Source organism: Sminthopsis crassicaudata, chromosome 1 (assembly GCF_048593235.1).
Source record: "Sminthopsis crassicaudata isolate SCR6 chromosome 1, ASM4859323v1, whole genome shotgun sequence".
NCBI classification, from domain to species: Eukaryota; Metazoa; Chordata; class Mammalia; order Dasyuromorphia; family Dasyuridae; genus Sminthopsis; species Sminthopsis crassicaudata.
In genome coordinates, this window is record NC_133617.1 from 571368505 (window position 1) to 571395388 (window position 26884).

At 31.2% G+C, this 26884-nt stretch overlaps 1 protein-coding gene across 2 annotated transcripts in view; it reads left to right on the forward strand.

Annotated features, from left to right (window-relative positions):
- Positions 1-26884, forward strand: part of EDIL3 (EGF like repeats and discoidin domains 3) — a 685096-nt gene that overhangs the window by 625835 nt on the left and 32377 nt on the right. For both annotated transcript variants that reach the window (XM_074282146.1, XM_074282145.1), the window contains one exon: positions 13630-13785. In XM_074282146.1, the coding sequence (XP_074138247.1) occupies positions 13630-13785 (156 nt within the window). The remainder of the gene's footprint in view (positions 1-13629; positions 13786-26884) is intronic.

Sequence of the window (26884 nt, forward strand, 5' to 3'; positions counted from 1 at the left end):
AATAGCCTAGAAATACTTATATAGCTTAGAAACACAAGTCATGACATTCATTATTGATATGCTACTGGCTCATAATTTTTATACAATTTAAAAATATATCTTTTTTCACGGTAATCTTGTGCATAGCTCTCACCAACTGCATCTCCTAGATTTAATTCTATCATCAATATGTGCCCCACTCCCCAGGGGAAGCTCATCACAAGGAAACCCACCATCATGAAGAGCACATTACACCTCATCAGTACCCTCAATAGCTTCTGCCCCATGATTGAAGGATTAGAGAGCAAAGCACAAAACTCCTCCCAAAGGCTTTATATTAAGAAGTCTTAGAAACCAATCTGGTTCATCATTTTCCATCCTTGAATTCTACTGCAACATCATCACAGAATCATACCGCCATATTGACTGAATACTTCATCTCTGTCCCTCACCCCTCTTTTTAGCTTCCTTTTGAGTCTAATCTGCCCCCATTAGATTATAAACTCCTTGAGGGTTGGAATTATCTCATTATTCTATTTCAGAATTTTCTATTATCTATTTAGTGCAGTGTCGTGCACATAGTAAGCACTTAATAAATGTTTGTTGTAATATGGTGCACTACACCATGATGTCACCACTAACTGCATCTCAAATAAAAGATTTCTTTCTGTTTACTGTTGAAATGGTCCCTGTTAATGCATACTTTAAAAATACTTTAATATCTACAAGCTTCACTTTTGCTGTCTCAATCTAGTATTCCACCGGTATTAGTATCACTAAGGAAGAAATTTAATTATATAATTACTATTCTCCACTGCCTCCACACCCCACCCCACTCCCCGTTGATATTTAGCACTGTCCTTTTGAAACCAAAAATCTCATAAGATCATTTAGGAGTGAGCTTGTAGATCAGTTTGTTACTGTTTTCAAGATCTGTAGCATGATTTTGTCATTTGCAGTTTATAACTCTGGTTACACTGATACTAAGGCAGGTTGTGCATAACAATCCCAGCTGACAGATGGACAAAGTCAGTCTTTTAAAAGAATGACTGAATTTTGTTGGCTTGGCTATAATAATTATAAAAAAGTAACATAAAGATGGAAAAAAGAATGAAAACAATGACAGTTTCTAATAATAACATACATTAATATTCTTCTCTTTATAGGTATTATACTGCGAGGAGGGAGTAGTAGGCAGGTGATTGTACAAGTATAGAACAAATAGTCATTTTATGCTCGCACTCAATGTGTGCTTTTTATTTGTTTTCCATTAAAAAAAATATAACATTAGATGACTTTCTGGGAGAATAAAAGGGGAGTAAGACAAGTTGAAATCTAGATAATGTATATACAATATATCAAAAAAATCTATTTTTAAAAATTAGCAAATGTTTTGCCTAGTATTAATAGAGCAAATTAGACCAAGTAGATATTTTTAGAATACTAGTGATTTGTGCTTAGGGCCATAAATCTAAGATCATCTATGTAAAATATCAAGGAGCTTGGAAATAATTTAAAATTTCATTAAATGTTTCCCACTCATATTACTTTTCATATAAAGTCTTTGCTTAAATATAGCACCTAAAAAAAATCAAAGGAAAAATCCAGAAATTCAACTTCTGTGGAATGTATGGCAGTAGAGTACTTTTCTGGAATCATCCATATGGTGATTAAATTTTGAATTGCAAAGGAAAGAAAATCAACTCTTTCTCTCAATATCTGCTGAAAGAGAATATCTAGTGTCAATCATCCCTCCCCATCCCTACTCCACACCTAGAAATACATATCAGATTTCAGAATGTATTAGTTTTTAATGCACCCTCTTATTATGCCAGCCTAGTGATAATTATAGTGTCCCTACCAGGAAAATAGCAAGAGATAGAGGAGTATGGGTGGAAAGAATATAATATGAAGTTTTCATTTCTGATCATAGCTTGTTATTTTCTATACACCATACACATTCCAACTCCCAAATCAGTGTTTTTGCACAAGCTGTCTCCCTTTCCTAGAATAGACATCTCACTATTGCCTCCAAGAAGCCCTAACTTTCTTCAAAGTTCAGTTCATGTCATCTTATACTTTCTATAGCATTATTTTGAAAAGAATAACCATGATAATTATGTGAGGTTAGGATAGTTTTGATGACCTGCATTACATCCATAAAACAAGCTTTTATACTTTGGTTTGATTTTCCAATTACTGTTAACTATTTCTAATTAGACAAGTGTGATCAACTAAAAAGACCAAAGAATCCTAGGTACCATCTAGTCCAATAACATTACATTTTTAAGGAAACTGACATTCAGAGAATTTGTTGACTTGTCCAAGGTAATAAGTGACATATATAATTCCCAGTTCTAGATATTCTTTACAATTGGGATAGGTTTAAAAAATGACAATCATTCCATTGTAATGACCATCAAAATATTATAATGAACTCCTTTTAAAGAAATTATGAAAAAAAAGAAATTATGAAAAAAATTAGTAATTATATTTATTTTTTTCCAGGGAATGTTTAAGTAATTTTTACATACATTTAGCCAGTTATTTTGAAACATCTAGGGAAGTTGAGAACATAAAGAAATGTCTATTCTTATGTAAATACTGTTTGAATTCTAATGATGGAAAGATTGTCCATTTGTTATGTATAGCAAATGTTATAATATATCAGTGATGAAGCACAGAAAATAATTATCTTTTTTTCATTGATTCTCCAAGTGAATTGAACTGTAACTTTGTTCTTTTTTTCTTAACTTTGTGTATGCCAAAAAATCAGGAAAGTTAAATATGATGAGTTTATTTCAAGAGATTTATTAATTCTCTGCCTAATTTAAGACTGAGGTTTATGAGCTATTTTACAGTAATAGGGAATATAGTGCATGAATAGTTTTACAGTTAGAATGATTTAAAAATATGAGGCAGTTCTGAGTTGATTACACAAAGAAAACTTACATTATGTAAGTTTTGAGATAACCACAGACACAAAAAATATTTTAAATACACTGTTACTTCTCAAAAGAATGAAAGTATGAGAATTTTACTATTCATATTCTGCCAGGAACAAAATCTTTTAAGCACTATGTAATCCAAATATTCATATCAGGACTATGAACTCTTGAACTTTTTTTTTTTTTGCCTCATTACAACTCTATATAGATCACATTGAAGTATAAGACAGGCTTATATACAACGCCTAGATTTGTACTCATGACTCAATGAGATATATAAAACATCAATAAAGTATATAGAGGAAAAAAGACCCTCACCAGAGACTTGGACATAGTATCCAAAATGGAATCTCAGAGAGGCTGAATTTCAATTACATGAATGTCTATTGTCTCTAAGACATAAAATATATATCCAAACATGCCATTCCCCTGCTTAAGATGCTTGCCTTGTTCTTTGTTGTTTTTTTTTGTTTGTTTGTTTGTTTGTTTGTTTTACAAAGATACTAGAATGATCTGCCATTTCCTTCTCGAACTCATTCTGCAGATGAAGAAACTGAGGGAGACAGGCTTAAGTGAGTTGCCCAGGGTCACCCAGCTAATAAGAGTCTGAAACTAGCTTTGAATTTAGGTTTTCTGACTCCAGGCTATGTACTCTATCCACCGTGACACCTAGCTGCCCCCTCCCTAGAAACCTTTTATATATATATATATATATATATATATATATATATATATATGTATATATAATTTTTAATACTTCATACAGTGTCTTGGACTAGAATTTTTAAAAATCATACCATCACATGAAATGGTAGCAGAATTGACATAATATATCAGATAAAGTTTTGCCTATGTGTACTAAACTTTGTAGCATATGATTGTTAAGTGAAATAAGTTTTTAGTGAATTGAATATTTACATATATATTCATAATAGATATAGATTCATATGCTATGAAAAATGTTTATGACACATGAAAACTATTTCCTATTCACAAATGAGCAATCTGTCAATACTTAACTAGTTTGTTCCAAAAGCAACGGGACACTACATTCATTCCATGGATATTGACTTCATGATTGTCACATGTAACAAATGGGTCATGGAATCAAAAATTTAGATATGAATTAGATCACAGAAACCAACTAATCCTCTTCAAAGATTAGGAAACTGAGACATAGAATAATTGAATGACTTCCAATTTCACACAAGTCATAGGAAGCAGTAATGGGATTAGAAATGGAATAGCATTAGATAAATCACTTTAACAGATATAGTTAACTATTCCATATGAAATTTTCAAATGGGTTTGAAGTGATTTGAAAGTAAGTTTATTTTCTTGGTGTGTTTTTCTTAAGTTCCATTAGGAATCTGATTTTCAGGATGGTCTTCTTTGTCAATTAAGATCCTCCACCCTTTGTTTAACCAATTAATAATCACCCCATCAATTAAAACCTAATTCTACTTGACATCTCCAGAAATATTATGTAGTTTTGTGAAATTAGTCAAAGTTTCCAATCTAATAAAAAATACTTGGAAAGCATATAGAGAAAAAATACATGATAAGCATAGTGATTTGACTAAGCCTGAGTAATTATATTTTTGGTAAACTAAGCAGAGAAAACATTTTCCCCCTACAGTTTCTAGTGATAATAAGTGTCTTCTATTAATTTTACTCTAAGCAAGAAAAGTTGGAAAAATGTTTGATAGCTAATTTCTTAGTTTGCTGTGATGTTGACACAAATCTTACTAAGAATTTTTATTATTTGAGAATCCTTTTATTCATCATACTATTACAAAACTATAACAAATCAAGTGTGACCTGATAGAAAAAAGATCAGAAAATATGAATATTCACATGTTTCCATTATATTTATTTAGTCAAGACTGAAGGATATAAGATGGATTCAATGAGCCACTGCTTAAAAGTCTTACTAACTCTAAGTATGTTTGATTGTAAAGATTAATTATAATCTTTCCTTTAAAATTCTCTGAATTTTAATGAGAAATTCTTACTGCTTAGAATATCAATGATTTCTTAAACATAGCAAACATACAGATTATTTTCATGTTATTTTACAAATATTGGATTCAAAAATATTTTTCATAAAGTGATATAAAAGACCCAATTTTAAATATTTTCATGATATACTAATGGGCCTATTAGAAAATTGCTTAAATAAGGATATTTCCATGATATATAAAGAATATAAGATTTTCTTGTGCAAATTACTTTATATTCACTTACAGTAACTATTTTGAAAACTCAAGAAATTTCAAGAAGAATTTCATTTTATTAAGTGACTGAATTTTGGCAAAGGTAGGGGCAGTTGATGGTATATCAGACTTGGAGTCAGGAAAAGTCGCAAATTCATACTGGTCCATAGATATTTAAGTGACCCTGAGCAAGACACTTAACCCTTGACTCAATTTCCTCAAGTGTAAAATGGGAATAATATAAGAATCTACTTGGTTATTATTGTTCCAAAGATCAAATAGCATAATATTTATAAAGCACTTATAAAACACATAATGTAACTACTATCATATTAGCTATGATGTCAGAATTCTTTGATATTCTTTGAATTCTGACAGATAGTGTTTAAACTCTTAGGTGGATCTACAATGTACTATGTATTCTTTAGAATGTGGCTTTTAATTTTTATATTTGACATTTTTAAAAAATCTGGACTCATTTAATGAAACATAAGGTTATAGTGAAAAGAGTGTTCAATTCGAAATCTGGGGATCTGAGTATGTATCTCAGGCAACATTTGAATTGAATTCAAAATCTGAGTCTATCTCAGTATATATCTCAGAATAAGTAAAGGCAAGTCACATATTCTCTCTAAACTATTGGTTGTTGCATCTGTAAGATAAAGATGGTCTCTATGGTCTACTCTTTCTCTAAATCCATGATTCTGAGATAATGTTTAAAATAATAAAGGGAAAGTTCCTTTAGGATGACTTCTTTAATCATCAAATGCTTAAATAAAGTGGTATTGGGATGAGTATGATACAGTTAACTTGAATCAGATGTAAGATAAAATTATTAAACATTCAGTATGAGCAAATACATCTCGGAAATGGCCAGACAAGTCAAGGCTTATTTTGGAGTTGATTGTCTACACCCAAGAGAGTAGTAGAGAAAATATCAATAGTTTGATCAAGTTGAATTTCTCAATTTTTATCAAAAGAAGTAAGCCAAAGTTTTCAGCAAGTCCTGGATGTAATAAAGTTTGAAATATCAGATGAGTATGATAGTTTGAAATACATTTCTGTTTAATGAGTTCATTTTATAAAACATAATGAACTTTATAAAATATTTAAGTGAAAAAATGGATTAATATCGCACAAAGGCAAAAGCAAGAGTTATTCGAAAAAGCAATCAAGTTACACGATTTTATGATAGATCTCTTTGGTCTCCCTATTTAGTACTCTTGCATGCCTATTTTTTGTCTTTCTTTTCATTTTCCTCCCCTTAGGAATGCTTGTCCAGGAAAATAAATAGAATGTCAGACTGCCTTATCTTAGCCTATTCAGCTATCTGCCAAGGTCTCCTGTAATTGTCTGAAATAGTAGTTGATCTTGATCTTCATGAGCAAGTTCAAATTTATAGTTTTTCACAGTCAATTAAAAGGATTCAGACTGGCTCCTTAACTCTCAAAATTATAAACCAGAAGAGGAAATGAAATGATAGCTTAACCTTCCATTCACCTACATTGCCCTATTATGTTCAAGAACCATGAGAGAGTGTCAATTGTGAACAAACATGATATAAATTTTCTGCCATTCTATCACACTCTTGGTCCTGCTGTGAGCCAATATAAAGGAAAACACACACACACACACACACACACACACACACACACACACACACACACATACATACACACACAATGGTCTTCAGAGAGGTTCCAGAAAAGGCTTATTCCCAGGTGCTATGTGATAGCCAAATATAAAAATGGAAATGGAAAGAACTAGTCACCACCATCTGGAGAAATGGCATCCTGCAGTGCTACTTGCTTCCATGGCAAAAGAAAAAATATATATAATTGAAAGATTACTGGATAAATAAAGAGTAACAGATTCAACTCCCTCCCCAGAGGCAACATTAAATATACACAATTACTCATTTCAAAATTACTCTTCACTTTTCATTTGGATGATTAATTTTGAAAAAAAGAAAAAGAATGAAAATAAATTTGATGAGAAAGAACAATGAATTAGAATGAGTGCTAGATTTAACACCTTATATCTAGGATTTGAGTTTCAACTCTGCCAAGAAGTACCTGGCAAATAATTCAATTTTTCTGACTCTTTGAGTCCTAATTTGCAGTGTAGATTACAATGATTATATGACATATCCTCAAAAATTATTGTAAAGACCTCAAGAAAAAATGTATAAAAGCACTTTGTCAATTCTTGAGGGGCTATATAACTACCACTTATTTATTATTAATCATTTATTCCCCTAGTATGAATCATTGCTACATTTGCTGATAAGTGTGTTTAGGAGGCAGTTTGAATTTAGAAACTAGATATTCCATAGAATGTGGCAGGCTAAATACTATTCTAGCATCCTTCCTAAGCAATCCAGTTTTGAGCCAGGATATGAGAGATTTGAGTCTAAAAGAGAATAAGGTTAAGTCTTTAAGCTTGAATGTTGTCAAGATAACAGGGTGGTTACTTGTCTACTCAGCATCTTCACAGGAATCTCTGAATCCCAGGACAGTTGTGGTTTATCCCTAGAGGATGTCTGGGTGTGTCTGAATCCCTAGTGAATTCTATGTACCAAAATATAGAGCATTCTGTCCTGGAATGCTTCAGGGTTCCTGTGGAACACCCTGTCCACTGTGAGTAACTGATTATTTTTATACTGAAGGAAGATTTACTTAGACATGGTATGCATGCAAAAATTGTCAAGGACAAATTAATTTTGAAATAAGTTGCTCACTCTTTAAGTAGAGAGCTGAGCTAAAGTGGAACAAAAATCTTAAAAAGATTTTTTTTTTAGGTCAGGCTTGGGAAGAAATATAGTTAAAGTGGTAGGATAAACATACCTGTCTTAAAGAGCCAAAATACACAGGCAAGGGGGAAAACATCTCCACCCAACAGGAAATCAAACTGATGTTAAGAAATACCACAGAAAGAGAGACTCTGGAAAACTCCTTATTGCATCATCAGCCATGACGAAGGGAAACCTTTCCTCAGAGCCTATGTGAAATTTAGCATCAGAAGAAATTAAACCAAGAAATTTTAATATCAATGTACAATGTTCAATGTTCAATGCTGTATTGCTTCCTGTGTTATTCCAATCTTTGTTCTTTTCCATCCCGTGAATGTCAGCAAAGCATAGTTTCTTCCTAGGTGTCTCATGGTCTCCTAAGTTTAGATGCAGTAAGTCAACAAGTATATATTAAACACCTATTACATGTCAACAACACTGCTAAGTTCTAGTGACACAAAGAACTTCAAAAAAACTGGCCTTCAAAGACTCACAGTCTAAGAGGAAATATAAAATGTGAATAAAGAATTACAAACAAGATTTCATGTATAATTTGGAAAAGATTAATTGAGAGAAAGCACAAGTCTAGCTAGGATTTTAAAGATACAGAGATATCAGAAGGCTGACAAAAGATAATTTTAGCTTTGGATCTTTGGTAGAAATTGATTACTCAATGTTAACTATGTACCTTCAAGAGGAGAGAATTTGGTGAGAGTTGGGGGGAAAAAAGAGATGTTGGTCTTCTAGTTTCTAGCTTTGTGAAAAAAGACATATGGTTTTAAATTCTCTCCAAAAAGAGACCCCTGAAGAAATAGATTCTGTGGAAAAGCTGACTTTTAGAGTAGCTAGAACTTTGATCATGCAACTATCTCCAGCTTAATTTAGGGAGAGTTGGTTGCTAAACATTTATCAGTGCATTTATTTACATAGTCAGGCAATGTAGATATTCTGAAGACTTTTTGAACAAACCTGGCAAATTCTAGAATAATAATATGCAATAATATTCTAATTACTAGAATTTATATAGTGCTTAAATAATTTTACAAAGTACTTTAAAATATTAACTTATTTTATACTCAACTCTGAGAGTGAGTGCTATTGTTATCCTCATTTTACAAATGAAGAAATTGAAGCACAGAGAAATTTTGTGATTTGCCCATGAAATGTCAGTGTGTAGATTTGAACTCAGATTTCCTGGATTCCAAGACTCTAGCCAGTTTCCCAATTTGAGCAGCGGTGGCAGATCAATAGAAAAGTTCTTGCCCCAAACATTTTAATGTCTAAAAGTTTCTAAATGCAGTAGATGAATTCCTAGATTAAACACGTATTAAAGTTAAGCATAAACAAGGGAGAGCAAAATGTGGGAGAGCAAAATTGTACTTTATTCTTTACTGACAGCTAAGCGACCCTAGAGTTCTAGGCCCTGAATCAGGAATATTCATCTTCCTGAATTCAAATCTGAGTCAAATATTTACTAGCTATGTAATTCTGAAAAAGTCACTTAACTCCATTTGCCTCAGTTTCTTCATCTGTAAAATGAGTTGGAGAAGGAATGAAAAACCACCTTATTATCTCTATCTTGAAAACTTCAAAATGGCTTACAGAATTCCATACAACTTAACAACAAACAACAACAATCTTTGCTGATGCTATGAGCTAGGTGGACTTGTAGTCCCAGATGAATTTATAAATTTAGCTATCCCATATATTTTGTACTTGTCAGGGATTTCCATCCAGCATAGAACTGAAAGCCTAGAGGATCATATGTATCTCTGGATAGGTCAACTGTGGAGAAAAGTTTATATTGGATGTTTATGGGCTTAAACAAAACAATTACATTTTTTTTACAGAAGTTAAATAAACCCTATATTATATTCATGTTTTGTTAACCTGAGGGTTGTGAGACATTTCCTTTTTTTTGCTCTTGCATTTGAACATAAGCCAAATTCTAATTTATTCAGATGAAATTTTGGATTATAGAAAAAAACAAGGATTATTAAAAAACAAAACAAAACAAACAAACAAAAAACCGAAGAATATTGAAACTGGTGCATTTAAACCTAAAGCTTAAATTTTGGCACATAGATACATACATGTATCAAGCATGCCTGGACCTATAATCCCAGACTGAGCCTGGCTATACCTGTTCTTCTGAGTTCTAGGGGAACCCTTTAAGGGCTGGGAGTGTCTATTGCTGTTGATATTGATAAGTTCCTGTTCTTGTTGTATTTTAATCACAGCTAACCATCAATGACTAAATAATCTTTAAATCAACTTATATCATTTTTTTAATAAGGGATGCTTATTGTAAATATATAGCAAGAGCAAAAGTTCAAGATTTTTCCTTACTAAATTGGGGACACGCTCTCCCCTATATCACCCTAATAGCTGGAGAGAACAAGTCCAGATTTTTATGGCATTGGTCTCTTCAAGTATGTATCCAAATTTACATCACTGCTTAATGCATTCTTATCTCAACTACCATGGGGCTGAATTCAAAGATTGATCCTCTAGGCATTGATATTGGGCTGCCTGTGAAAACTAGCATAGACTCAAGACTCAGACACCTGGGTTGCCATAATCTTACTCTCCTGAACTTTAATTCAGAGACTATAGTCTTTTGTAACCACAAAATTAATCTCCTTAACCTAAAACAAAAGAACAAACTCCAAGGGCAGCAAAGAACTGAGAACTACCTTCACAGGTCACATATTGACTTTGGAGGAAGAAGGCTCAAAACCTTTGTCCCTATAGTATTGTGTCTCATCTGGAATAAAAAAAAAAAATAGAATTATCTAGAAAGTGACTAAGACCAACTAAATTCTTTCGACACTCTTAAATCTCAGTTCTCTAAATTTAACCGTAAAAGTGGTTGTTGTATTCTATATGATTATAAACCTAAAACACAAGTTTCAGAATGTTTACCCATTTTCCAAAGTCTTTCCCAAGTATTTCAATTTCAGATCATCTTAGCCCTCCAAAAATCAGATTCCTCAGATTAGCTTCATATATTTGCCAGTCCTATATGCCCTATATGCATGATACACACACACACACACACACACACACACACACACACACACACACACACACACACACATACACACACACACACACACATATATATATATATATATATATATATATATATATATATATATATATATATATTTGTGTGTATACATGTAATCTATGAGACAGATTAAGAACAAAAAAAGTTCTTTCTAGTTAATAAATATAAAGTTTATATTTGGTGTTTCCTGACAATGATGAACAGATTCTACATTATTCTAATAATCAGGAAAAGGAAAGAAGTAAAGAAGTTGCTGAATTGAGGAAAGGGAAGTTACATGTATGTTTGTGTGTGTATGCATTATATATGGTATTTTATTCTCATATCCATTTATTCTCATTTATATATGTATATATATGCTATTTTATTCTCCTTATTCCATTTTTCTGAGATGTTTTCCTATTAGTGTGTTCTAAAGCATAAAAGAAAAATTTAACCAAACATCCTTGACACTAAAACATTAAAATGAAGTAAATATGAAGCTATCAATATTCCTACTCCAGTGGTTAACACATTAAGCACTCACATTGAACACCTTCGCCACATTTCTGTTATACGAAGATTTAGAAATCCATAGAGCACAGGGATCGGGTGTTATACACCATATTCTGTCCTCCATGCATGACCCTCACCTAACCTGCAGTTGGTTTTCTAACATCCTGCTTCTCACAGGATAAAGAATATGAAATGTAAACAATTGTGGTGGTTGGAGATACTCAAAGATGGCATATGGAGCAGTGATAGTGAAGATAAGATCAAGGATATTAAGCAGAGGAAGTAAACTGCATTGCAGGATAAGAGAGGAAACTGTAGATCAAGGGGGGAAAAGGAGAAAAACTAAAGATAGACAATCTCAAAGAATCCTTAGAAGGAGACTAAAAGTCTCAGAAAAAGGGGGAAAATAGAATCAAAAAGTAACTGGAGAAAAATAAACAAATACAAATCAGAGTTTGGGGAAAGGGAATTGAAATGTTCGATAATAAATATCTTATTGAATATAAACCACATATTGACATGAAATAATTACAATTATATTGTTTAATAAGAATTTTGATAGTTCTTTCCATTTACAGACATGAGTATATATGGATTTATGTTTATACATCTGTACATATGTAAATAGTACTACAATATGGGCTGTAGGCACACAATGGCTATGTATTTTGTGCTCTCTTTTCTCTTTTGATGTTTGACCTTAAATTTATAGCCTATCTTGTAAAGAATATTGGCTTTTGAAATAGGGTTTTCATTAGCTAATGTGTGTATTATTCAATTATGCATGATTAAATTGATGGGGGGAAAAAAGCTTTCAACACCAAAGGTTGTTCCTGAAGTCCCAGCCAAATTAAATGGAGCCTAATCTGTATCTACATATAAAATTGAGTCAATCCTTTGGATAAAATGGACAATGAAAGTCTGTGAAAGTGCATTACATGTAAAACATACCTGGATTTGACAACAAGAAAACTTGGTCTCCCCATCTTAAGTCTCTCCCCAATCCATTTCATCCTCCTTACAGCTTCTAAAGTAAATTTTTCTAAGATGATATGTCACTCCCCAAATCAATAAACTCCAGTGGCTACAGCTTGCCTCTAGAATCAAATAAAACTCTTGTTTGGAAGCCAGGGGATACTGTGGATAGAATATTGGACCTGTAGTCAAGAATAACTGACAAAAATTCTGACTTCAGACAGCTTTTATCTGTGTGATCCTGGGAAAGTCATTTAACTTCTATCTGCCTTGGTCTCCTCATTTCCAAAATGAGGATAATAATGACACCTTTGAAGTTGTAAACAAAACCCAAAATATCAATTAAGTGCTTTCTTTGCAAATTTCAAATCACTATATAAACTATAGATGTTAAAAATCTTTCACAAACTGCCACCAAACTATCTTTACAATGCAGAACAACCACACGGACCTTTTTAATGTTCTTCATATACTATATTCCATGGAATATACTTATACTTAACTTCAACATTTTAGACCCCCCACACTTCCTTCAAATTTTAGTTTTCTCCATGTTGTTCATGAAAATATTCTTGCTTCCCCAAGCTGCTAGTGTCACCCCCAAAAGTTGTATGTATTTTTATAAATTCACATGTATACTTCCTTCTAGCATCTTGTAAGATCAGTGTCTGTTTCAAATATGTCTTTATAACTCCAGATTCTAACATAGTGTGCAAATATAGTAAATGCTTAATAAAAGTTTGTTTATTGCTTGATTTATAGAAGACAGATTGTGGTGATCCAATATTTCAGTGCCATAAAAATCACTCTGCTGAGCAACTGAAGGAAGAGATGATCAAGCTGGACTGTAGGATAGAGTTAGCCTTAATTGAGCCAGATGATATTTACATTTTAAATCAATTTTTAAAAAGTATATATATATATATATATATATATATATATATATATATATATATATATGTGTGTGTGTGTGTGTGTGTGTGTGTGTGTGTGTGTGTGTGTGTGTGTGTGTGTGTGTGTGTATACAGTGGATTTTACACTAGAAATGTCTAGAAATAGCAGTTTTTTATATGTGGTTCTTGGGACACAATAAGGAGAATGTATTACTACATGTGTTTTGTAACATTATGTTTTATATCTTCTTTATTCTAGGTGGATCTTCTAGTCCCTACCAAAGTGACTGGCATCATTACCCAAGGAGCTAAAGATTTTGGTCATGTACAATTTGTAGGTTCCTATAAACTGGCATATAGTAATGATGGAGAACATTGGACTGTATACCAGGATGAAAAACAAAGAAAAGATAAGGTAAGATAACATTTTTTCTGGATCCATAAGATGTAGGGTTATAGAGGTCAATGATTGTCCTTCATAAGAAACTGTTTAAGCACTTTGAATGAGCCTATTAATTCATTAGCTAGAATAACCCAGGTCTTAATATAATAGGCATATCAATCCTCATGTGTTATCTAATTGGAATATATTGCATCAAAGTTAAATAAAATGAACTGATGATACAGAATTATATATGTTGAGAAAATATGTCAGAATGAATCTAAGAAAGGCACACAAAATAGTATTCTGCTGAATTTCCTTTACTGCAAAAAATTTTTCCATACATTGTCATTATAATATGTAAAAGTTTTATCAAAGTAGCTTTTGGATTTTGGATTTTTCTTTGCTGCATTCTTTATTAAAATAAAAAATACACACATACATCCATGTATATATATATATATATATATATATATATATATATATATATATATATATATATATATATATATATACATATATTCATACATATGCACATATAAGTGCACATACTCTATAAATCATAGCACATCAGAGCTTTCTATCTTCCACTATATGAAGTTATATGTGTAAACCTTATTTTATGAATCTTTTGTCAGTTTCTAACCATTTTCTCTCAAAGGTGAAATTATAGATTTTTGCTTACTTTCTTTCTTAATAAAATAGACCATGATTCCCTCTTTTGCTGTTTGCTGATTATGTTATCATTTGGTAAAGTATGTAATTGTCCTTTCTTCAGCAAATAAATACATAAATTTATTTTATTTTACTAGTCACATCTCAGTATTTTCTATTTTCTATTGTGATCATTACTCATATTTTTTCATATGACACTAGCAGAAAGATAAATATATAACTGCTTAAGGAAATATAGAAATGTCAGTTGTTTTAGAGAAGTGATTGGTTGAATTCATTTAAGAAAACCTAGAAGCATTTCTGTGTGAAAATGTACTTACAAATCCATACAAAAGTAGATTTGCATATGACTATTCTGTTGACTCATACATATATTTATGTACAGGAAGAGAAGAAATCTCAATCTCTTTGTGTCCCTGTCTCTCTTTGCTAGTATTGTTGTATGTGTATAGTTGTATAGTTGTATGTATATCATATATTTATATATAGATAGATATAAAACAAACATATGAAGTATTATAGTAATTTAAAAGAAGCTATAGATCTAGCTTCAGAATGAGAAAGATCTCATTCCCAATTCTGCTTCTGACATATACTAGTTAGATGATCCCAGGGATATCATTGAAGTACAATTTGCAGAATAGATCTGAGCTATATTGGTAGAGAGAGTTTCCTCACTGAGACTTCTCTATATCAACTGTAGGACTTGTTAAATTGTAGTTTTAGTTAGATATTGTATCTCTAGTTTTAAATAATGTTTATAAATGTAATTGCAAGAAATTCTGGAGAATACTAATAAATATTATCTTTATGAGTTGAACATAATCTTTCATATTTTTATTTTCTTTTTTTTAAATTTTCTCTCTCTGTTTCTGTCTTTCTCTGTTTGTCTCCATCTCTTTCTGTTTGGGGAACAGGGTTCAGGTTCAAATGAACTTGTGATTTCCTCTCTGGGTACAATTCACAATGTGGACATTTCCTCCATTGATAAAGATTTGCAACTTTTAATCTTAGAGACCAATAAAATTATTGAGAAATATAGTACTTTGAATGTGGTCACACTGCTAGACTGTGTCAAACATTATACTTGAACCCATTGCTTCAGATTTCAAAGCCAGGCCTCTTTCTACTAAATAATTTTGTCTCTTGGCACCTATTCTCTTAAAATATCAATTTACATTTTTTGTATTACTTTTTTGTGGAGACAGCATGGGCTAGTGAATATAAATGTATATTTGATATATATTAGAACTGAAAATCCTGATAGAAACAAATAGTCCTGGGAATCTAGACAAGTCACTTTGCTTCTGAGTTTCCTAAGTAAAACTTTAAGAGGATGGATTGAAGAGTAAATGTGTATCTACATTAACAGAAGGAATTTCTTCATTTGGGACTTAGTCACTCCAATGGAATTGCAGGTCTGGTCCCCCTCCCTTTTATTGGAATGCCATGTTCCTTAATTTTCCAGATTTACTAGCAACTAGAACTTCAGAGGCAAGGTCAATGATAGCTATCCAGGAGAATCTGGGTAATTGAATCCATAGCCACAGTTTCTCAGACAGTCTTTTCATTGCTATTCAATTTATTAAACTAGCAAAGGGAATTCAGGAATACTGGGATCAAGAAAAGATGCAACACGATTACTTTCTAAATTTTCTCTGTCCCATGTTACAGACTGCTTGGGAACTACTGTGATACATAGGCTGATGTTATTGTCAACCAGAGGACACTGAAGTTGATTGAATTCTAGAATTTCCTTCATATTGTAGAGAAAAAATAGTGCCCAGGGCAGGGACAGAAAAAGAAAGAGGTAGAAAGAATGATTAGATTTCATTTCTGCATTTTATTAGATTGGCCAACACATACTCATTATGCCTAAGAGAAAGGATAAGGGTTGAAATAAGAAGCATGTACATTCCATGAAACTAGTCTTAAAGTTAATTATACCTATAACATTACTAACCACATGAGATCTAGATTGTTTTTTAATAATTTATTATGGATTACTTTAGCTCACGTAACTTTTTTTTAAATGAATGATCTAATGCACTAAGAGATTCATTCTCATGAATTAGATTTTTACTTTTCTCATAATGTTCTTTGAACTTAAAAAAAGAACTTCATAAATTAATAATGTTCCTGAAAACAATGTTGACCACTCATTTCTAAACTGAGTTTTACAAAAAAATACAAAAATCAAAAAACAAATCAAATGAAATGATGCTGAATGAAGTAAGCAAAATCTGGAGAACATTGTACACAGTAACAACAAGATTACCTGATGATCAACAATGAGAGACCTAGCTCTTCTCAACATTCAAGTGATCCAAGATATTTCCAATAATCCATTCACATCTAGAGTGAAAACAAGGACTGAATGTTGATTAAAGCATATTATTTTCATCTTTTGTTATTATTGTTGAAGTTATTTGATTTTCCTTTTTCATGGTTTCTCTCCTTTATTTTGATTTTTCTTTCACAACATGGCTAAAATGAAAGTAGCTTTAAAAAATGAAAATAGATATGTAGTTGAATTTGATCTACTATTAAACTTATATAATTGAATATCTGATAGAATTCTTTCATTTGGATACATTATTTTGACATTAATCAATGAAAAAGCATTAAGCTATCACACTTACTAGCAAAGTGACCCTGGATAAGTCACATAAACTTTCTTGGTCTCAGTTTCCCAATATGTAAAATTAGTAAATTGGACTCAGCAGGTTCTAAGATGTCTTCCAGCAATAACACTTTTTTTTTTATTATAAGCCAAGTTTGGTTTTATGGTTTTACTTTCCCCAAGTATGGGGAAATGAAGAAAGACAAATACTTCTTGCCCTCAAAGAACTTAAAGCTTAATAGGGCCTAAGACTACAAGTAAAAAAAAATAGGTAAAAAAGAATAAAGAGCTCTACATATTATATATATATATATATATATATATATATATATATATATATAAAGATATATATATATATATGTGTGTGTGTGTGTGTGTGTGTACAAATATGCACATAGTTATCATAGTTAATGTTATATGTTCATTTGTGAGTGTGGTAGCATTTGTTTCCCTAAAATGAATTCAACAATTATTAGAATTTTCACTCTTATTTGATGGGAGCATGATTACATACCAAGAGAGATGAGGAGAAATGGAATTGAATCCATCTATTCGTATACTTCCTATACTTGAGCTTTGTTAGTTACGGACTCAGAAAAAGTGAGATGTTGGGACTGGCAGCCAATTTAATCTGACATCCATCCATATCTGCAGCTGTCAAGGTCATCTCAGTTTGATGAATATAAAAAAAATTGCTTTTAGTGACTAACAGATGTCCTTTAGGAGAAAATGGGTCCCTGATATATAAAGATCTGAAATCTTCTCAAATTTTTCAGACTTTATTATTCCAAGAATAAATATGTTATACAAACATTCCCACACACATTTGAAATGATTGAAATTTTCAAGAAAAATGGTTGTATGATCAAATGATGGAAAGAGGACTAGAAATGGATGGGCACCTTACTCTCTCAGTCTAAGAAACTAGAATAACTAACTCACTATGATGTCATCTTACTGCAGAAATTAAAACAGTCTCAAGAACTAAAAATATTTCATAATGCCTGTTTTCTGAACAGAAATTTTTCAATATTTTATATCATTCCCTATTAAATATGAACTTACTAATTCTATAATAGATGCTTTTATAGAAAAAAGAACTCACAAGACCATATACTTGGTTTTAGATAAGTTTAAAGTCCATAGTGCTATATAGATATCTAAATGTCTATCACTTTAGAGAAAATTATCAGAATAACTATTGTAAATAATTAACTGGTAACATGTCTAAAGTAAAGGGTCATTGTTCTTCCCTTCCTCCTCATTACTTAGTAAAAATTGAATTTTTAGAGAAAATTATAAATGAAAATTAATAAGGGATGCAGTTATTATTCTCAAAGTTAATTTCAGAAGTGGTATATATATATATATATATATATATATATATATATATATATATATATATATATATATATATATATATATATATAAAGTTCAAATGCTACCCAGTGCATAGGTTATTATTAAAACAGAAAAAAAAAATGAGCTAAAACAAAATCCACCTTGTTCTAGACTCTTAAACCTGTTTGACATATCAAATTGCCTCATTAAAAAGGACTGAAATGAATTGAACCTACAATATGAGCTTTAATGCTTGGAAATAATTCAATAGTACCTTTCCTGCTCTAAATGCATTTGCTGCATTCTAATTTTAAGGAGAAGAAATCAACACCCAAAGAACACATGCAAGAATATAAGATATTGAAACAACAATTTAAAAAACAATATGACAAACATATAGGCAGTCATGATAATAAATCTGTGATTTCATTACTATATAGAATTATTTTTGTAAAAACTACCACCCATAATGTGTATCAGCTATCATTCTGTTAGTAATAGGCTTATTCCTATCTATAGCAATTTGAAAGATGTTTTGAAAGGAAACACAAAGATATATTGTGAAAAGCCTTTCAGTGCCTTGGAAAAAAAAAGACATATATATATATATATATATATATATATATATATATATATATATATATATATATATATATATATATATATATAAACATATATATATATATGAATTAATATAATGTAATATAATACATACCATATTTATGTATTACTGTAATCAACAAGCATTTTGTTCATCCTCTGTTCAAAGTAGGTAATGAGGATTACACATTAAAACAAACAAATAAATGGATGAATGAATGAACATAATAGTTTCTGCTTTCAAGGATTTTACATTCTATATTTTACAGATAAGCAAATAACAATGAAATACACAAGGATTGAAGGGAAATTATAGTTCAGAATATCAGGAAGGGTATTCTGAAGGAAATGACACGTGTGTTCAGACTTGAAAGGAGTCATAGATAAGAGCTATGGGTATTAAAAAAAAAAAAGCATTCTCATCATGTCTAGGAGCTTGTTAACAGGCAAAAAATTGGGACACTTAGTGTTTTATATTGGAAACAGCAATCAGTTCAGTTTTACTTCTTGTTGTTGTCATAGTCATTGTTTAATCACATCCAAACCTTCCTGAATCCAATTGGGTGATTTTTGGGCAAAGATGTGGGAGTGGTTTGCCACTTCCTTCTTTAGGTTTATTTATGGATGAAGAAACTGAGGCAAAAATAGCTTTTTGTTTTTGTGTTTTTATGACATCCTCAGGGTCATATATCTAGGAAGTATCTGAGGCTCTTATGAACTTAGTTCTTCTTAACTCCAGGCCTGGCACTCTATCTATTGTGCTAACTAAACAATAGCTGCCCTGTATAGAATTTATGACAGGCAAGGGAGAAGGAAGTTCCAATTTGTAATTATCTTAAAATCAGATTGTTAAGAGTTTTAAATGGCAAAGGATTTTCTACTTTATTCTTAAGGCCAAAGAAAGACACTGAAGTTTATTGAAAAGTGGCATGAAATGATCAGAACTATGCTTTATTAATATAAATTTGACAGTCATTTTGAGAATTGATTGGAAAAAGAATAGGCTAATACTAAAGACTGGAATTAAAGAAAACTTCAAAAAAAAAAAAAACAAACTCCAACTGGAGCAATGTATTTTTAAAATATACACTTTAAATAAAATATAACGCGAAAATTTTAATTTTGAATTAAAACTATAAGAAAAAATGTTATGTCAATTGATAATATACCTGGTCCTTCTAGTACTAGAAAATTGAGATTAATTAGGAGGTTGTTATAATAGTCCAGTAGAGAGATATGGAGTGCCAGGATTGGGGTGGTTGTTATGGTCAATATGTTATGGTCAATATGTTAAGTCAATAAAAAGAGATAGATGAGAAAAATATGCAGGAGATAGGATCAATAAGACTTGGTAACTGAATGGATATAGAAGTGGGAGGAGTAGAAGAGAGTAAAAAATGAAGAGGCCTTATATTTTATGAATCCACATGACTCATAAATCTATAGGAAGATATACTCTTGATGCATAAGTGGAGCTACTAAATTGCTAGTTGATGTCAGCAAATTTTACTCTAGAGGTTGAATAAGGCAACTCTAATTGATTCTTAATATTATTTGCCACTGACTTTCCATGGTTACTTTCCTAAGCAGGGAAAAAATAGCTTTATTTACAAGTATAGCATTAGCCAAATATTTTCTTCCATGGAGCTATAATAAATAAATAAGATGTCTCAAAGAGGACATGCATCTCTGTTGAGATGTTTTTCAGTGGCAAACATCAGATAGAAATGCTTGCCAACAAGTCTAATGAATTCCTTTGTACATTACTCAGTTTACCTATCAATTGGTTTATATGGAGGCAGCATATAGTCTAACATCAACTTAAAAAAAATCAGGGCTTTCATAAAGAGAAAAAATAGATTTAAAATAATAATTTTTTCTTGTTTGCTATAAGTGGTATAAATGAGATTCCAGGAATGTATGAATGGTCTCTCTGTCCTCATTAGTCAGAACTGACTAAGACTTAGGAAATCTGTATGCAGCAAGAAAATATATTTTCAGATGTTGCCTGGAATAAATAGCTATCTTATTCTCTTCAACTAGAGGTCAGTAGCTCACTATTCCTCCAACAAGCAACTTAAAATATTTTATTGCTGAAACTTCTTCTATTTTTTTTTAATTAGCAGAGTCCCTTGGGATAACACGTATAATCAAATATCAAGGCAGTCCATACATATTTATTTGTTTTATATGTGTTATGCTTCATAACATTTACATTTGTTTTCCTCTGTAATCTTAATTCAATTTTCCCCCTACATTAAAAGTACATGGCTCTTGTACTAATAAAAAAAAAATTAGGACAAGTTTATTTTGTAGCTATGAAGCTAGTTCCCAAGATTTTTTTTAACACTATTTAGATGCAAAGCTAAAAAAGTGAAATTCCTATGTTGCTTTATTTTTATGTGTCTCAGGGTACAAGATAATATAAATCAGCAATAAATTTTGGGGGAATATTCCAAGTTGTTGTTTTTTTGTTTTTTTGTTTTTTGTTTTGTTTTGTTTTTTTTGTTTTTGTTTTTTTTTTTTTTTTTTTTTCCTGATGCATCAACTTAGAGAGTAAGAGACTTCAAAAGAACCTGTGAATCAAAGTCAGAGTTTTTCTCTATATGCAGGGGAACCACTGGTGGGATGGTAAGGTAGGAAATAATAAAAGTAAAAATATCTTCCTTGATTCTTTTCCCAAACTTTTAATAAACTCTACAAATATTTGGCCTAACATTAGTCTGAAAGTTTGTACCAAAGACTATATGTGATTTTTTAAAACTTATTTTTAGTCCATCCTCTTTTCCCCTTTGAAATGGAGAAAAGATACTATTCATTAGAAACCACTGTATAAGTACATGTATTGTTTAATTAAAATTATCTTGAATTTGTAAGAAAAGAAACACAGTAACACTAGATTTTAGTTTGAGCATTTTCTTACTACCAAAATGGTAATATGTTTAATAGATGAAATTGAAAGTAAATTAAATTCCCTAATTTTAGTGTTAAAAATGAATGTATTATAGCACAAATATTTGCATCATTGATTGACCAAGTCTCTCTAGAAAATGAGAAATATTTTTATCAGGTTCTGACTAAGAAGGTATTGTACTTTTATGAAACCATTAATTACTGAAAATTGTAATTTAAATGGTTATTCATTTTATGTTTTATGTAGCCCAAATGAAAGGAGAATGATAAGATAGAAAAATTAAGTATATGAAAATGTAGTTATAAAGTATGAATTACGTGATCTTAGTATAGTACATTTTTGCCACTTTTTCTTCTGACTGCACATATATAACCTACATCAAATTGCCTACCATCTCAGAATTAAGGGAGGAAAGGGAAAGAGAGAGAAATTGGAATTCAAAAAAAAAATTAAAGGAATATTAAAAAATACTTTAGATGTAATTGATAAAAATAAAATATTATTTATTAGATTTTAAAAAGGAAAGTGAATAGGGTTAAAATGAATTAATTTTGATAGAATTACTACATCAAATGTAAATGTGTTAAGATGAAATGAAGATTTATAATACATAGACATTTGATGACCCAGGGGATAGAGGGCCAGGCCTAGAGTTAGGAAGATCCCTAATTTTTAGTTCAAATTTAGCCTCAGACAATTATTCATTGTGTGAATTTGTGAAAATCCCTTACCCCTATTTGCCACAGTTTTGTTATCTATAAAATGAGCCAGAGAAAGCAATTGCAAACCACTTAATAGTGTTGCCACACAAACCACTTCTAGTAATGTTGCCAAGAAAATACCAAATGGGATAAAAAAGAATTGGTCATGAACAAAAATGGAATGTACAACAAAACATAGATTATATCAGCCTCAAATGTAGAGCTAAAACTAGGCTGAGGCATTCAGGTTGGTGACCCAGACCACAGAAATTTAGACAAAGCATAATTCTACTCTCTATAGTCCTCTAACACTTTATCCCTGAAATTTCCTTTACTCTTCTGCATTCATGCCAGAGCCCTATCCATCTACATCACAGTTATCCACACCCACAGTGGAATCCTCCACAGCTTATTCTCTTATATACCCTTCCTTGGAAATCATTTCCTCAGTGGTTTTGTTCATGCTTTCCTCATTTCTATCCCATATTCCTCTTCCTTTCCAAGAATACTAACCCATTCTTGACAATTGCAAATTATGAAACTGCTCTTAGGGTTCCCTCAAAAATTTTAAATATAACTGATGTATTGTGGGTGAAGATGTAAAGCAATCCAACCATTCTGGAGAGCAATTTGGAACTGTGTCCAAAGGGCAACTGAACTGCGCATATCCTTTGATCCAGAAGTAACACAACTAAGTCTATATCCCAAAAGATAATTATTTTTAAAAGGGGGGGGAGAATGACCTACATGTGCAAATATATTTATAGCATCCCTTTTCTTAAAAGCAAAATATTGGAAATTAATGGGATGGGATGCTCCTCAATTAGTGAATGGCTGAATAAATTGTAATATATGAATATACCAGAAGACATGTGCAGTAAGAAAAGATGAGCAGGCATATTTCAGAAAATAAAACAAATAAACCTATACAAACTGATGCAAAATTAAATAATCTGAACCAGGAAGTCATTGCACACAATATCCATAACATTGAATGATGATCAAGTATAAACTACTTCGCTCTTCTCAGAAGTACAATGATCCAAGATGAGTACAAAGAACTTATATTGGAGAATGCTATCTACATCTGCATAAAGAACTATTGGATTATGAATACAGATTGAAGCAAATTTTTTCTACTTATATTTTTTTTCCTTTTGATCTGTTTCTTCTTTCACAATGGTGACTAATATGAGAATATATTTAGCATAATTATATTTACATAACAGACCAAATTGCCTAATATTTTAGGAAGTGGGGATGAGAGGAAGTATATGCCTTTCTATCACCATTCAGTTTTCTTCAAAGATCTATCATACCTAGTTTTTCTAATGTTCTATTTACCTCTTTAATTTCTTTCTTATTTGTTTTGTGGTTTTATTTATCTAATTGTGAGAGTGCAAGGTTGAGATCTCCCACTATTATAGTTTTACTGTCTATTTCTTCTTGTAACTCTCTTAATTTCTCTGTTAGGAAGTTAGATGCTATACTACTTGGTGCATATATATTTAGTATTGATATGGCTTCATTGTTTGGAACTCAAAATCTTGTAAAAAATAAATGCTAAAAATTGTTTTGACATATAATCAGGGAGGGATAAAATAATATTAAGATAAAAAGAGAAGAAAATAGAATATTTTAGTCTAAACTGGTGTGTTGGGGGTTCCCATAGCTCTCTGGATTTTAGGCTCTTAGTGAGCTTATAAAAAGAAAGTTGCTTGAGAGAGGAAGAAAATCATTTTCTTAGAGGAAAGTAGAGAACCATGAACACAACAAAATGCTGCCATTAGCTTGCCTGTAGAACCTAATGAACTTATTTCCAGGGCATAACTCAAACTTTTGGTGTCTGTTACAAATTTTGGATAAGTGAAGATAATGACATTCTTTATTTGTTGAAGTTGTAATGTGCTTAACCATCATTTGTTCATAAGAAACAACTCTGAAAAAAAAAACTAACAAATATTCATGTCTGTCAATAACTAAGGGAAATGAGGTATATGATCATAAAGCAAACTATAGGCCTTATTAAAAATGATATAAAGGTCATGCAATAAAAGAGCAAGGACATCATGAAGTTCAGTTTAAAAAGAATGTTGGGCAGAGATAGGGAAAATGTTTGTGACAAAAAAAAGTAACTGAGAGCATTCTTAGCTAATTTATGCCAATCCTGTGAATTCTAACATATCTGGCTATATTTTAAAATTGATATTACAATAGAAAGTATGGAAGACAGATTAAAAATCCTAGACTACAATTTATAGATTTTTGTCCAAAAGATGAGTACATCATTGCTTTAAGTTACCATTATATCTCAAAAAGAAATAAGATAAATTGTTTGGAGAGATTGTTGTAAAGTTATTATAAAGGTTACATTTCTTTCTTCAAAATGGCCTAATCTTCCATTCTTCTCCAAAACCATCACTTTTTATATGCTTTAAAATTCAAGATCTCCACTATTCCCTGAATCCTTATTAAGAATTCTTTCTTGTTTAAACCTGCCTAAATTTTTTCAAAGAAAAATTTTCTGAGAGTCATTACAATTTCTGATATCCACTGTATTTAGAAGTAATTATGAAAGCTGCAAAAATTATATAACTGAGGTTGATAGAATCTAAAGAAGAAAAAAAAATAGAGAGCCCAAATTATTGTTTCTCAGTTCAAAGAATGTTACCAGCTAACAAAAATATTCCAAATTCTCTATGTTGGATTCAGTGCCCTCTATACACTCAGAAAATTGATATTCATGGATTTAAAATGTGAAAAAGAGGAGCTAGAGGAAAACACCAGGGGTGCACAAAGCAGGAAGCAAAGAGAAAGAAGATGGATAAGTATGAAGGGAAGATATTTGAATGCAGTTTGCTAAATGTGTATGTTGTAAAAAATTAAGATGCTTTACTTGTAAATAATTTTATGGTCTAGTAACATTTTGACAGAGAACAAATCAATATCTGGAAATGTAAATGGACTGATCCTTCCAAGTCAAAATCTCAGAGAAGGAATCTCAAAGTTATTGTCCTCTTACTTGGGGTTAAAAAGGAATTAACTCTGCAGTACTGATGACAACTGGATCTCAAACCTCCATCCTGTAGAATTAAGTACTTCTGATATCAGATCATTCTATTTTGAGACAATTCTAAACATTGTGAAATTTGAATATATTCTCCCTCTGATTTGTTGCTCCTTGATATTTGAATTTTGTTTGTCTAGCAATATTTTTTCCTTTTGATTGTAGTTCTGGGATTTTGAAACAATGTTTCTTTGGGTTTTCCTTGTGAGAACTATTTCCAAAGTTAATTGATGTATTCTTTCAATGAGTATTTATTTCCCACTAAGTTTAAAGTATATCAGAAAAGTTTTTCTTGATGATCTTTTGAAGAATGCTGTCTATGCTCTTGTTTTGGTCATGATCTTCAAATAGATTAATCATTTCTAAAATTGATTGAAAAAATAAGAGGGAAATTTATTGCCTATGAGTTCAAAAGATAACATCAGCAAGATGGAGAGAATTTTAATCAAAACAGATTAGATTGAATTCAAAACAGCAAATTTTACTGAGAGATGTTAATGAGGAATGAAGTAGTACAAGATATAGTCTATGTCTTTATCTTCTGTTCTTCTGAGTGATGGAAATAGAAAAAGGTGTGACTATCAAGGAATACTATTATTTAATGAATATGGTATCATAAGGAGGAAGTTATATTTTCTGTAATTTAAGGAAAAGGAAAAATATTGACTGAAAAACTTAAGGATGTAGAGGATTTCTGGATATAGAGAGGATTTGAAAAGCCTCAGCATGGTGATCTAGACAATAGTTGAGCAGATTAAAGTAAGACTGGGAGAGAGTCAAAAAGTTTTCAAACTACACATACCCTTTGATCCACCAGTGTTACTATTGAGATTATATCCAAAAGAGAAGGGAAAGGGTCTTGTATGTGCAAGAATGTTTGTGGCAGGCAGCCCTCTTTGTAGTGGCCAGAAACTGGAAACTGAGTGGATGCCCATCAATTGGAGAATGGCTGAATAAATTGCGGTATATGCATATTATGGAATATTATTGTTCCATAAGAAATTACCAACAGGATAAGTTCAGAAAGCCCCTGGAGAGACTTACATGAACTGATGCTGAGTGAAATGAGCAGGACCAGGAGATCATTATATATTTCAAAAACAATACTATATGATGATCAATTCTGATGGATGTGGCCATCTTCAACAATGAGATGAACCAAATCAGCTTCAATAGAGCAATAATAACTGAACCAGTTATGCCCAGTGAAA